This window comes from Pecten maximus, chromosome 17, assembly GCF_902652985.1.
Source record: "Pecten maximus chromosome 17, xPecMax1.1, whole genome shotgun sequence".
NCBI classification, from domain to species: domain Eukaryota; kingdom Metazoa; phylum Mollusca; class Bivalvia; order Pectinida; family Pectinidae; genus Pecten; species Pecten maximus.
The window spans coordinates 32101407-32114671 of NC_047031.1; the positions used below are offsets into that span (position 1 = coordinate 32101407).

General features: G+C 34.8%; 1 protein-coding gene across 2 annotated transcripts; it reads left to right on the forward strand.

Moving 5' to 3' along the window:
* On the forward strand, positions 1 to 13265 carry LOC117316003 (ras-related protein Rab-8A). 2 transcript variants are annotated; one of them, XM_033870488.1, is made up of 8 exons: positions 1 to 189; positions 3166 to 3226; positions 3418 to 3478; positions 4699 to 4776; positions 5212 to 5301; positions 5561 to 5677; positions 6859 to 6876; positions 12901 to 13265. In XM_033870488.1, exons 1-8 carry the CDS (start codon positions 66 to 68, stop codon positions 12991 to 12993), a joined length of 642 nt encoding a protein of 213 aa, XP_033726379.1. In that variant the 5' UTR covers positions 1 to 65; the 3' UTR covers positions 12994 to 13265. The 2 variants fall into 2 exon arrangements, with proteins under 2 accessions (XP_033726379.1, XP_033726380.1); XM_033870489.1 differs by lacking the exon at positions 6859 to 6876.

Sequence of the window (13265 nt, forward strand, 5' to 3'; positions counted from 1 at the left end):
TCTTTATGTAAATGAGGGTGGATCCGTCGAAAGACTAGTTACTGAGTTTTTAACAGGTTCACAAGATGGCGAAGACATATGACTACTTATTCAAGTTGTTACTTATTGGTGATTCTGGTGTCGGAAAAACATGTGTACTGTTTCGCTTCTCCGAGGACGCCTTTAACTCGACGTTTATTTCTACAATAGGTTTGTGATTTTGGTGAAACCCCAACAACCCCCTTATGACTCAACTTCATGAGGTGTACCCTCCAAATATCGCGTAAAGTTTGTTGTGTCTAGACCGTGATTGTATCTCCGCTTCAGATTATTGTGCATGTTGTTACATACTCCCCATGACAGGCAGCCCTGCTGTGTGTTCTCTCTACACACTCTCACCGTCTAATGTTGTATTTATAAAACGTGAACAAAACACATGCCGTACAGCACAGGGGCATGTCTATAGTCTATATTAAAAAAAATCTATATATACAGGTATTTTCTGACTATTTTTTTCTATCATAAGACTAGACATGCCCCTGTGCTGTGACTTCAGTCATCAACATATTAAATTTGTTTTTAAAGAATTGAAAGATACACGCTTTGCACATCAGTCTGGTTTTCATCAGCACACTAAAAAAATGCACAAGTTCATAATTAAAGTATACATACAAACCGAATGGAACCGCTGCAATTACATTACGGGTAAATCACCCATATTTTCTTAATTTATATGTTTGGGTTAGTATATTTGTATAGATAGTAACCTACTTTAGTACGGTATAGGAAAATATATTGCGCCTATAGACATCAGTGCCTCTGAAAGATTGGCATAGTTTTCGAGGTTATATGTTCACATTATCTTGTGTCAAGTGACATAACGGTATGTATTATAGAATGGTAATCAATGTATTGATAACCTACTTAAAAATTATGAAAATCAAATAAAAGAGATTTTGACAAAAGCTTAAGATGGGTGTGTCACCCAGGGGATTTTTTCGGGCTTTTAGGGGCTGAGAATGTATACCCCATTCACAATTTAATTATTTCATACTTAAGTCGAAAATTCTCAATATTTGCTGATTGCCCCTGAAAATTTCCTTCCCAATTCACCAATTTCCTTTCTACTAAGAGGCAAAATTGTCTGTTCAGTTGAAAACCATTGGGTGAAAAAGCTGTGGTCACTGGTCATTATAAAAAATACAATATATTATTTTGATGACAAATTAGGGTTTTGCTTTTTGCAAAGATACAGATAAAATAACGAAACATTGACAACATGTATTGCATACAGACACTTCAAAAAAGCTGTGTAAAAATTGAAAAGACACAAGGTACATGTAAAAATTGAAAGGTCACAAGTATTAAAGTATAAACTACATGGAATGCACTAAGGGGAGATAATCTATATGAAGGTACCGTACTGTAAGGAGGTAACATGGAAGGTGGTGCTAAGGGGAGATAATTTGATTCTCTGTCAGTATAACCACTGACTGCAGAAAATTTAGTGTTGTTTTGTAAAATGGTTCCCAAGTTACAAAATGTAAGTTTCCTCAACCTGTCCCAGCTCATGTTGTGGAGTTTCGAGTGAGAGAAAAGGTAACCAGATGGAAAGTATCAATGGGAGGTAACCCATAGGGAGGTACTAAGGGGAGGTAATACAGAGAAATACCTAAAGTAATCCTTAAGATAACCAAAAAGGAAATTATTAAAGGGAGATAACCTTTTGAAAGGTAACCAAAAGGGAGATAAATGGGTGGGGGGTTATTATAAAAAGAAAATGAAAACTATATTTAGGAATTATGCATTAACCCAAAATGTGTCAATAGCATAAATTCATCTATGCATACAACAGCTATTAATGAATCATTATAGTTAAATAAGAACAAAACAAGTAATGTTAGGAACATGATAGTTGAGCAGTTGATTAACCTAAATTCCAGGTATGAGTAAAAGAAGTGTCCAGCCAGGTCATCTAGTCAAATAAATAAACAATTGAAAATTCCCAACAGAAACATGCTCAGGCCATTGTTTTACAGTGGTATTTGTGATTCATACAATGTGATGGCCCATTTACTACTGGTGCATGCTGTTGAATATATAAGATGTACTTTACAGTGGTGTTCCAGGCAGTGCCTTAGGTATTCCTGTACCTGACTCTAGGCTGACTGTAACCTTGGTGTGTTAGTACATAGAGATAAAACATTTGTTACAGGTAAAGAGCTTTACATACCCAATCTACACTGTATATTAACAATACAGACAGTCCTGAAGCCATACCCATGACATAATTCCTGATTAATTAAAAATTAATTGATATATAATATATTTAACATAGGACAACTACGACAGGAAATTCCAAATTTTACCTTAGGATCAACAACACATACAATACATTGTACTAATAAATAATAATAATTAGATATATTACAAAGTAACACAAATGACGAAGGATTAAAATGTTTGTGACTTAAGCCCTGACAGGGCCTCGAACTCGAGATTTACGGCACCTAATCGCCTAGCCTGAAATACCCTATTGCGCCACGTCCACGTTCTTAAAAAGAAAGTTTCAATTGAGTAGTGGTGGTGGCCCGATACCCTGACATGTTTAGAGACAAATTGTCTATTAGGTGATATGAATATCTGGATCGCAATTTATACATCCAAACAGAAACTTGTGCTCTTTAATTATTCACATGTAAATTAATAAAATCTACAGACATTTTTTTACCATAGTGTGATGATATTTAAGTTTTTTTTTTCCATCAATACTGTGTTTTACGGTTATGAAAGTTAGTTTGAAATTTAAAAAAACCCAGCTAATATTTACACCCGGTCTGTACTGTCCTAGTTGTGTCCTTAGGCAAGAACCTTACCCTAATTGCCCTGTACGGCATGTGATGGGTCTCCCGTATGTTGTTCAGTGAGGTAGACAGAAACTACTACAAGGATACCCACCTCAAAATGGCCATGTCTGTTCAGGGGGCCATAAACCACACAAATAAACAATCATTCTGAGCATGTGACTATGTCGACCTACATTTTCAATCCCCATGACGCAGACCTCAGGGTGAATGTGCCTCCCCTCACAACAGAGAGCGGGAATGCTATACTAAAAAGTCGGAGTTGTTTGACTTATTATCGACAGGTGGTCAATGTCGATTCTAACAATTTTTTTTCTTTCAGGTATTGATTTCAAAATTAGGACGATAGAACTTGATGGAAAGAAAATTAAATTACAAATATGGTAAGTAAATTTAAAAATTGCAAGTGAATCAACATTTTGATAACAAATATATGAGGCAAATAAACTTATTTCAATTGCAAAGATATTTTAGTCCGAAGCATTTATCATGAATTTGTTTTTCAATGTTTGTTTTTTCATATATATATATATTGTATAGTATGTAAATATCTACACAACTGTATTGTTTACAGGGACACAGCGGGACAGGAACGATTCAGAACTATTACGACAGCTTACTACAGGGGCGCCATGGTAACCAACACATCATTTACAGATATATGTTTTTGACAGCAATGAAATATACTTAAACTATGGTTTAGTAAATGAAAGTTTTGTAATTGATATTCAAGAAAATTAAATATGTATAATATTCAAAATATTTGCTCAGTACTATGTGCAAGCATATTTATTTTCCATCACTCAAATTTAAGTACATTATCAAAGTTTAATACATTACCAGCTTCATGTCACTTGTGTAGCATTAGGTTTAGGCACCTAGAATAATTTGCAATAGAAAACAATAATAAAACAAAAACTTAGCAAATTATTATCCCCTCGCGACGAAAGTCGGGGAGGGGATATAGCGTTTCGTTCGTACGTAAGTACGTACGTACGTATGTTCACTTTTTGTCAGCGCTCTTGCAACTTCATTTTTTAATTGGATCCTGACCAAACTTCATATATGGGTCAAGCATGGCAATACCTCAAACGAGTTTGTGATTCAGGGCGCCAAGGTTAAGGTCAATGTCACCGTTACTATTTATAGGAAATCTTTGTCAGTGTTGTTGCGACTTCATTTTTGAATGGATCCTGACCAAACTTCATATATTGGTCCAGCATGGCAATACCTAGAACGCGTCACCTGTAGTCTTCATGTGACTATATTGCATTCTGTATTTTTCTTGAATGGGACTCCATCCAAGAAAATAATCATGTACTATGCCAATTAAACCTTCTGAACAAAGGAAAATGCTTATACAGTTTATATGCATTTAGATACACACATAATTATAATAACTATCAGGAAATAAAGTTGCTAGTGTGATGCATAACCAGATACTGTTGAATGCATAACAATATATACCATATTTATCTGGCAATGAGCCCATGCCTGATAATAAGCGTCAGAGTTCATGTGTTAGCACGCGAGGGGATTTGTATCGTTTGCGATGCCTTGTTTATTGTTATGATTTGAGAAGTGAAAATTGGAAACCGCTATAGAATATATGTATTAACAGTTTATAGTATTACATCAGTCGTTCAGGGATTTTAGAGGTAGAAATCTGAAACCATCAGAATATGTATGTTAACAGTTTAAGATGTTATATTAATTCTTTGTAATATAAAAGTCATTATGTAATATTGATGATATCTGTGATAATTTTAGAACTATATTGTATATATTTGAAGTATTTGCCGTATATAATGCTGTAAAAATCATCAATCATCGGAATCTTATCTTTGTATTGCAGGGTATTATGTTAGTATATGATATCACTAATGAAAAGTCATTTGAGAATATACGGAACTGGATCCGCAATATAGAGGAGGTAAGATTACAGCCTTTGGTGTTATACACCAAGATGTCATATTGATTACTTATTTCAGAATTTCAATATTGGATAGAAATTCATGCATATTAAAAAATTTCAGTTTCATTTAAGTTTATAGTAACCATTTTGACAAACTACCTAATAACAACATATTTTAAGCTTCAGTTTCTGAATGATTTATTGGAATTGTAAAATTATGAATAATAAAGAGATTATGTTTATGTAATGTTCAGATCAAACTACAATGCCCTGATAAGGTAAAAACTCAATGGTATCCTTAAACAATTGGGAGGGTTGAATGGATCAGGGCAAGTCATTGAACAAAAATATAGATTAAATAAATGTACAGTAATATATAAATGTTCAGTAATATATAAATGTTCAGTAATATATAAATATACAGTAATGTATATATATGTATTTTTTTTGTAGCATGCGTCCCAAGATGTGGAAAAAATGATATTAGGAAACAAGTGTGATATGAACGACAAACGGATGGTGTCGAAGGAGAGGGGCGAACAGGTATAAAGGGACATCACATCTGGATAATGTTTTTACCACATAATGTTGTCACCTCTTTGTTAAAGAAACATTACTCTGTTCAAGGAATATCATGGATTGCTAATGCTTCCTACGAAATGAAAAAAATCTGAAGAAAATTATGTAATAAATGATTTAAATCAATGTAAATATTGATACTCCGGCTTCATCACGATCTTCCTTCTTTAACTAAATTTTCAGTTGTGATTGGTATTACAGTGTAATATATATGTGTTTACAGTTAGCTATAGAACATGGTATCAAGTTCATGGAGACAAGTGCTAAAGCCAGTATCAATGTCGAGGACGCCTTCTTCACACTTGCACGGGATATCAAGGCAAAAATGGACAAAAAACTGGTATGAATTTCTTATTACATTTAACCATTGATCCAATTAGTCCCCATATGTTAAATGGTGAGCAAAAAACTGGTATGAATTTCTTATTACATTTAACCATTGATCCAATTAGTCCCCATATGTTAAATGGTGAGCAAAAAACTGGTATGAATTTCTTATTACATTTAACCATTGATCCAATTAGTCCCCATATGTTAAATGGTGAGCAAAAAACTGGTATGAATTTCTTATTACATTTAACCATTGATCCAATTAGTCCCCATATGTTAATGGTAAACGAAAAACTCCTGTCTTATAAAACCTAGTCAGTCATGAGAACGCTTTAAACAAAATTATCTGTTTCTTAGTAACATGGTCCTTACTCCAAAATAGTTGTTCTAGTCTTTATATTTGATATGAAGGCCTGGTACTAAATTCCTATTATTACTGTTTCCAAATAAAGTAACTTTTCTATGTATCGTCCTTTATAACCTTGTATCCATGTATTATTGACATAGATAATCTCAAAACAAAATAATCATGTCTATATTATCTTGAAACAAAATAATAATGTCTATATATAATCTTATAATTTCTGTATTATTGTGTGTATTTTGTTAAAAGAAAGTAATTTATATATTTAATCTCTACACAAAATTGTCCTTATAATCTGTGTGTAAATAATTGATGATTTGGTCGGACATAACTATTCAGAATTTATATAAACCTCTTGGTGCTGGCTGTTTGTAAAGTGTAAAGTATACTATCATGTGCTGATAAATATTAAATCTTTTCTCTAACAATGCCATTTAGTACTTAGTTCAGTAGTTATCAGTTCTTGCCTCTGCTTTTAGTCATAAATTCTATCAATTCTGTAAAGGATTTGGTTTTTGCTGATGGTGATTTTTTTGCACATAGATAAAATCATGATTTGGACACCATTTCTCTCACAAAAAAAAATGAAAAAAATGTTCAAACACATATTTTCCTGTGAACAAAAAAATGTTCAGACAAATATTTTCCTGTGAACTAATAGTCATGAGTTCTGATCAAAAAAATAATAAAAGATGAAATATTTATCCATTGCAATTGGTAAAAAAAACCATTTAACATTATGTACATGTCTTTTATTATTAATACAAAAATCCTCTTGACCCTGGTGGAATGACCTTTGACCTTTGTCCCTGTTGTTTTTTTCCCAGGAGAGGAACAGAATAGCAGTGAGAATGACCTTTGACCTTATAAACATTATAAACCTAACCTTTTCTCTGATCTTCTAATATACTACTTTATATATAAAGCTTCTAAAGATCTATAACCTTATAATAGGCTCTAAACTCACACAGAGTTATTGATAACAAATACATTGTGACTTTAACGTAAGTTATAAGGATACCACAATGTTAGAACATGATAAGCCTATATATAGTCATTTCGTTTACACGTATTACGACTTTATATAAATTTGGTAATGATATGTAATTGCCATAGCTTAGTTCTTATGATCATCTCTCAGGTATTCAGATCAATCCATTCCTATAGCGTTTTAAAACAAGAAATTAAAAATGGACGACAGTTAATTTCAGGAATTTCATTCATGCTCAACAGATGAACCCATTTAACCTGAAAATACCCTTATATAAACTCATGCTCATGTATAATTGCTACTAACCAAACCACAGGTTGTAAACATGGTTATTTCTACATGGGTTTAACTTCATGGTTTTGATGAGTAACCACACATCTGGGGATTATTTCTGAAATTTTTCTTTTGTAGCTGTTTATAAATTCCTCGTTTGTCACAAAATACTATGTGTAGCGGAAAATGTTTGGGGCTGAATAGTCGTCGTATATTCAGCATAAATTCCCATCATATCTGAATTTCCATGTATTTAACTGTTAAGGGGAGATAATTATTAGTAGAAAATAATTAATTAATTCAAACTGAGTTTCTAACCATCAAAACTTTCTCCTGGGAACTCTGACCCCTGAGATAACATATAATTATTCCAAGGAACTCTGACCCCTGAGATAACATATAATTATTCCAAGGAACTCTGACCCCTGAGATAACATATAATTATTCCCAGGAACTCTGACCCCTGAGATAACATATAATTATTCCCAGGAGGTCTACATTCTACAGATAAAATCTGCATAAATTTTCTTGGGACTTTGGTGTGTTTGTAACAATAATAATGTAATTATTAGTTTTTCTTGGGAAGAAGATTTTGATTTTCAAAACCAGGTTGTCTATGGATAATGACCCATTGGCAATTAACTTCTGGGATTTTGAATTGGATGAGGCAACCTAAACTTTAAACTAATGTGAAAAATTAATCACTCTTGATATAGCAGATGTCTTCATGGGAGACTTCTATGATTACTGGGGTAATATAATGTCTGTGACAGTAGATCTCTGGGGTAATATAATGTCTGAGACAGTAGATCTCTGGGGTAATATAATGTCTGTGACAGTAGATCTCTGGGGTAAATATAATGTCTGAGACAGTAGATCTCTGGGGTAATATAATGTCTGAGACAGTAGATCTCTGGGGTAATATAATGTCTGAGACAGTAGATCTCTGGGGTAATATAATGTCTGAGACAGTAGATCTCTGGGGTAATATAATGTCTGTGACAGTAGATCTCTGGGGTAATATAATGTCTGTGACAGTAGATCTCTGGGGTAATATAATGTCTGAGACAGTAGATCTCTGGGGTAATATAATGTCTGAGACAGTAGATCTCTGGGGTAATATAATGTCTGAGACAGTAGATCTCTGGGGTAATATAATGTCTGTGACAGTAGATCTCTGGGGTAATATAATGTCTGTGACAGTAGATCTCTGGGGTAATATAATGTCTGTGACAGTAGATCTCTGGGGTAATATAATGTCTGATGACAGTAGATCTCTGGGGTAATATAATGTCTGTGAAGTAGATCTCTGGGGTAATATAATGTCTGTGACAGTAGATCTCTGGGGTAATATAATGTCTGTGACAGTAGATCTCTGGGGTAATATAATGTCTGTGACAGTAGATCTCTGGGGTAATATAATGTCTGTGACAGTAGATCTCTGGGGTAATATGATGTCTGAGACAGTAGATCTCTGGGGTAATATAATGTCTGAGACAGTAGATCTCTGGGGTAATATAATGTCTGTGACAGTAGATCTCTGGGGTAATATAATGTCTGTGACAGTAGATCTCTGGGGTAATATAATGTCTGTGACAGTAGATCTCTGGGGTAATATAATGTCTGAGACAGTAGATCTCTGGGGTAATATAATGTCTGTGACAGTAGATCTCTGGGGTAATATAATGTCTGAGACAGTAGATCTCTGGGGTAATATAATGTCTGAGACAGTAGATCTCTGGGGTAATATAATGTCTGAGACAGTAGATCTCTGGGGTAATATAATGTCTGTGACAGTAGATCTCTGGGGTAATATAATGTCTGAGACAGTAGATCTCTGGGGTAATATAATGTCTGAGACAGTAGATCTCTGGGGTAATATAATGTCTGAGACAGTAGATCTCTGGGGTAATATAATGTCTGAGACAGTAGATCTCTGGGGTAATATAATGTCTGAGACAGTAGATCTCTGGGGTAATATAATGTCTGAGACAGTAGATCTCTGGGGTAATATAATGTCTGAGACAGTAGATCTCTGGGGTAATATAATGTCTGAGACAGTAGATCTCTGGGGTAATATAATGTCTGAGACAGTAGATCTCTGGGGTAATATAATGTCTGTGACAGTAGATCTCTGGGGTAATATAATGTCTGAGACAGTAGATCTCTGGGGTAATATAATGTCTGAGACAGTAGATCTCTGGGGTAATATAATGTCTGAGACAGTAGATCTCTGGGGTAATATAATGTCTGAGACAGTAGATCTCTGGGGTAATATAATGTCTGAGACAGTAGATCTCTGGGGTAATATAATGTCTGAGACAGTAGATCTCTGGGGTAATATAATGTCTGAGACAGTAGATCTCTGGGGTAATATAATGTCTGAGACAGTAGATCTCTGGGGTAATATAATGTCTGAGACAGTAGATCTCTGGGGTAATATAATGTCTGAGACAGTAGATCTCTGGGGTAATATAATGTCTGTGAAGCAGATCTCTGGGGTAATATAATGTCTGACAGTAGATCTCTGGGGTAATATAATGTCTGTGACAGTAGATCTCTGGGGTAATATAATGTCTGTGACAGTAGATCTCTGGGGTAATATAATGTCTGTGACAGTAGATCTCTGGGGTAATATAATGTCTGTGACAGTAGATCTCTGGGGTAATATAATGTCTGAGACAGTAGATCTCTGGGGTAATATAATGTCTGAGACAGTAGATCTCTGGGGTAATATAATGTCTGAGACAGTAGATCTCTGGGGTAATATAATGTCTGTAGACAGTAGATCTCTGGGGTAATATAATGTCTGAGACAGTAGATCTCTGGGGTAATATAATGTCTGAGACAGTAGATCTCTGGGGTAATATAATGTCTGAGACAGTAGATCTCTGGGGTAATATAATGTCTGAGACAGTAGATCTCTGGGGTAATATAATGTCTGAGACAGTAGATCTCTGGGGTAATATAATGTCTGAGACAGTAGATCTCTGGGGTAATATAATGTCTGTGACAGTAGATCTCTGGGGTAATATAATGTCTGAGACAGTAGATCTCTGGGGTAATATAATGTCTGTGACAGTAGATCTCTGGGGTAATATAATGTCTGAGACAGTAGATCTCTGGGGTAATATAATGTCTGTGACAGTAGATCTCTGGGGTAATATAATGTCTGTGACAGTAGATCTCTGGGGTAATATAATGTCTGAGACAGTAGATCTCTGGGGTAATATAATGTCTGGACAGTAGATCTCTGGGGTAATATAATGTCTGTGACAGTAGATCTCTGGGGTAATATAATGTCTGAGACAGTAGATCTCTGGGGTAATATAATGTCTGTGACAGTAGATCTCTGGGGTAATATAATGTCTGAGACAGTAGATCTCTGGGGTAATATAATGTCTGAGACAGTAGATCTCTGGGGTAATATAATGTCTGAGACAGTAGATCTCTGGGGTAATATAATGTCTGAGACAGTAGATCTCTGGGGTAATATAATGTCTGTGACAGTAGATCTCTGGGGTAATATAATGTCTGAGACAGTAGATCTCTGGGGTAATATAATGTCTGAGACAGTAGATCTCTGGGGTAATATAATGTCTGTGACAGTAGATCTCTGGGGTAATATAATGTCTGTGACAGTAGATCTCTGGGGTAATATAATGTCTGTGACAGTAGATCTCTGGGGTAATATAATGTCTGTGACAGTAGATCTCTGGGGTAATATAATGTCTGAGACAGTAGATCTCTGGGGTAATATAATGTCTGTGACAGTAGATCTCTGGGGTAATATAATGTCTGAGACAGTAGATCTCTGGGGTAATATAATGTCTGAGACAGTAGATCTCTGGGGTAATATAATGTCTGTGACAGTAGATCTCTGGGGTAATATAATGTCTGAGACAGTAGATCTCTGGGGTAATATAATGTCTGAGACAGTAGATCTCTGGGGTAATATAATGTCTGTGACAGTAGATCTCTGGGGTAATATAATGTCTGTGACAGTAGATCTCTGGGGTAATATAATGTCTGAGACAGTAGATCTCTGGGGTAATATAATGTCTGAGACAGTAGATCTCTGGGGTAATATAATGTCTGAGACAGTAGATTTCTGGGGTAATATAATGTCTGTGACAGTAGATCTCTGGGGTAATATAATGTCTGAGACAGTAGATCTCTGGGGTAATATAATGTCTGTGACAGTAGATCTCTGGGGTAATATAATGTCTGAGACAGTAGATCTCTGGGGTAATATAATATATGTGACAGTAGATCTCTGGGGTAATATAATGTCTGAGACAGTAGATCTCTGGGGTAATATAATGTCTGAGACAGTAGATCTCTGGGGTAATATAATGTCTGAGACAGCAGATCTCTGGGGTAATATAATGTTTGTGACAGCAGATCGTTGGGACAAACATAAGGATATTGTAAAGTCACTTACTTCATCGTATCAAAGACACTAACAGCATTAACCATTTTACACTCATAACATAACCTCTCTCTCCACTTCATACTTACTAATAAACCATATACTAGGAATATAATTCTATTCAGTTGTAATAAACTTTAAAGTTGAATGTTAAAGCACATGTATCTGTTCTTTGTTTCATCTTCCATCTCTTTATCTGAATCATTTATATATCGGATCAAATTGTCTATATATTTACACTACAGCTTATACAGTCTATCACAGGGGCATGACACCTTCCTTTGACCCAGAATGAAATATTCAACCCCACAGCCCGACCCTCAGATCACATATAATAGTAAATTACACGTGATCTGTTGGTCGAACCCTCAGTTACACGTGATCTGTTGGTCGAACCCTCAGTTTAGAGTGTTAATTCTGGGTCATAGGAATGTTTGGATCCCCTGTGTATATCTATCTCTGTATGTATAGTCCTTATTGTTCTGTCATGTCTAATGGACAATTTGTCACTTTGATCTCATCATGATATCAGACTATTATCACTGATGTAATATGTTCAGAGCAATCATGTTACTGAGACTTTCATTATTATTTTTTTTTAATTTTCCTTCATTATAAACTGCCATACTGAATTTAAAAGCCCTTCCAAAGGGATTATTGGGCAGCAGTACACCAGGAATATTTGACAGAATTTTTTATATAACTTTGTTTTAAGTTCTGTGTTTTAATATAAAGAAGAGATGATATCGTCACTGTGTCCGACTCTGGTCATTATACGATGAAATAACTGTCAGACTCAGATAATTATACTTGTGAAATCCAACAGAAATATATGATTTTATTAATACACTGTCTTTTTGTAGACAATAATAAATATCTAGGAATAGAACTGTGTGTTTATTGCATTTATGGTGGTATAACGTACAGACATGAATGTTTATTTAGGTAATGATGTAAAAAAACTAAAATTTAACTGCAAAATTAAAAAAATCAAAAATCAAAACTATAAAAAAAACTGTATTTAAACACCATTGATTTACAGTCTTATGAAGTAAGGATGTCATTAATTAAATGGAGGCAAATGTATCAAATCATAATAATCTACCATGCTTTATTGTGATTGCTTCTGTGATGACTTCCCATAATGCATTGTAAACATATTTTGTTTTCTAGGAGGCATCCAGTGCACAGAACAAAGGGGGCGGAGTGAACCTCAAAGAAAAACCTCAGCAAAAAAGCTCAAGGTGGAGATGTACCATACTCTGAATGTAAATGTGTTCTGATTGGTTAAAAACTGTCATGTGATACCCTTAGGACCATTTGATTGGCTTTCCGGTATTTCTGTTGGGCTATACCAATGAGCAGATGATGGATATGACCTTTCTGTGTGGTAGAGCCAGGGTCAAACGTACTAAACCTGATCTTCACATTGGAGAGTTCTGTTAATATATTTTAAAGGGAGACCACTCTATTAGTTTGTTTGACCCTTGACCCCATGAGCCTTCTCTGAAGTAAAGGGAGATAATACTGTTCCATTT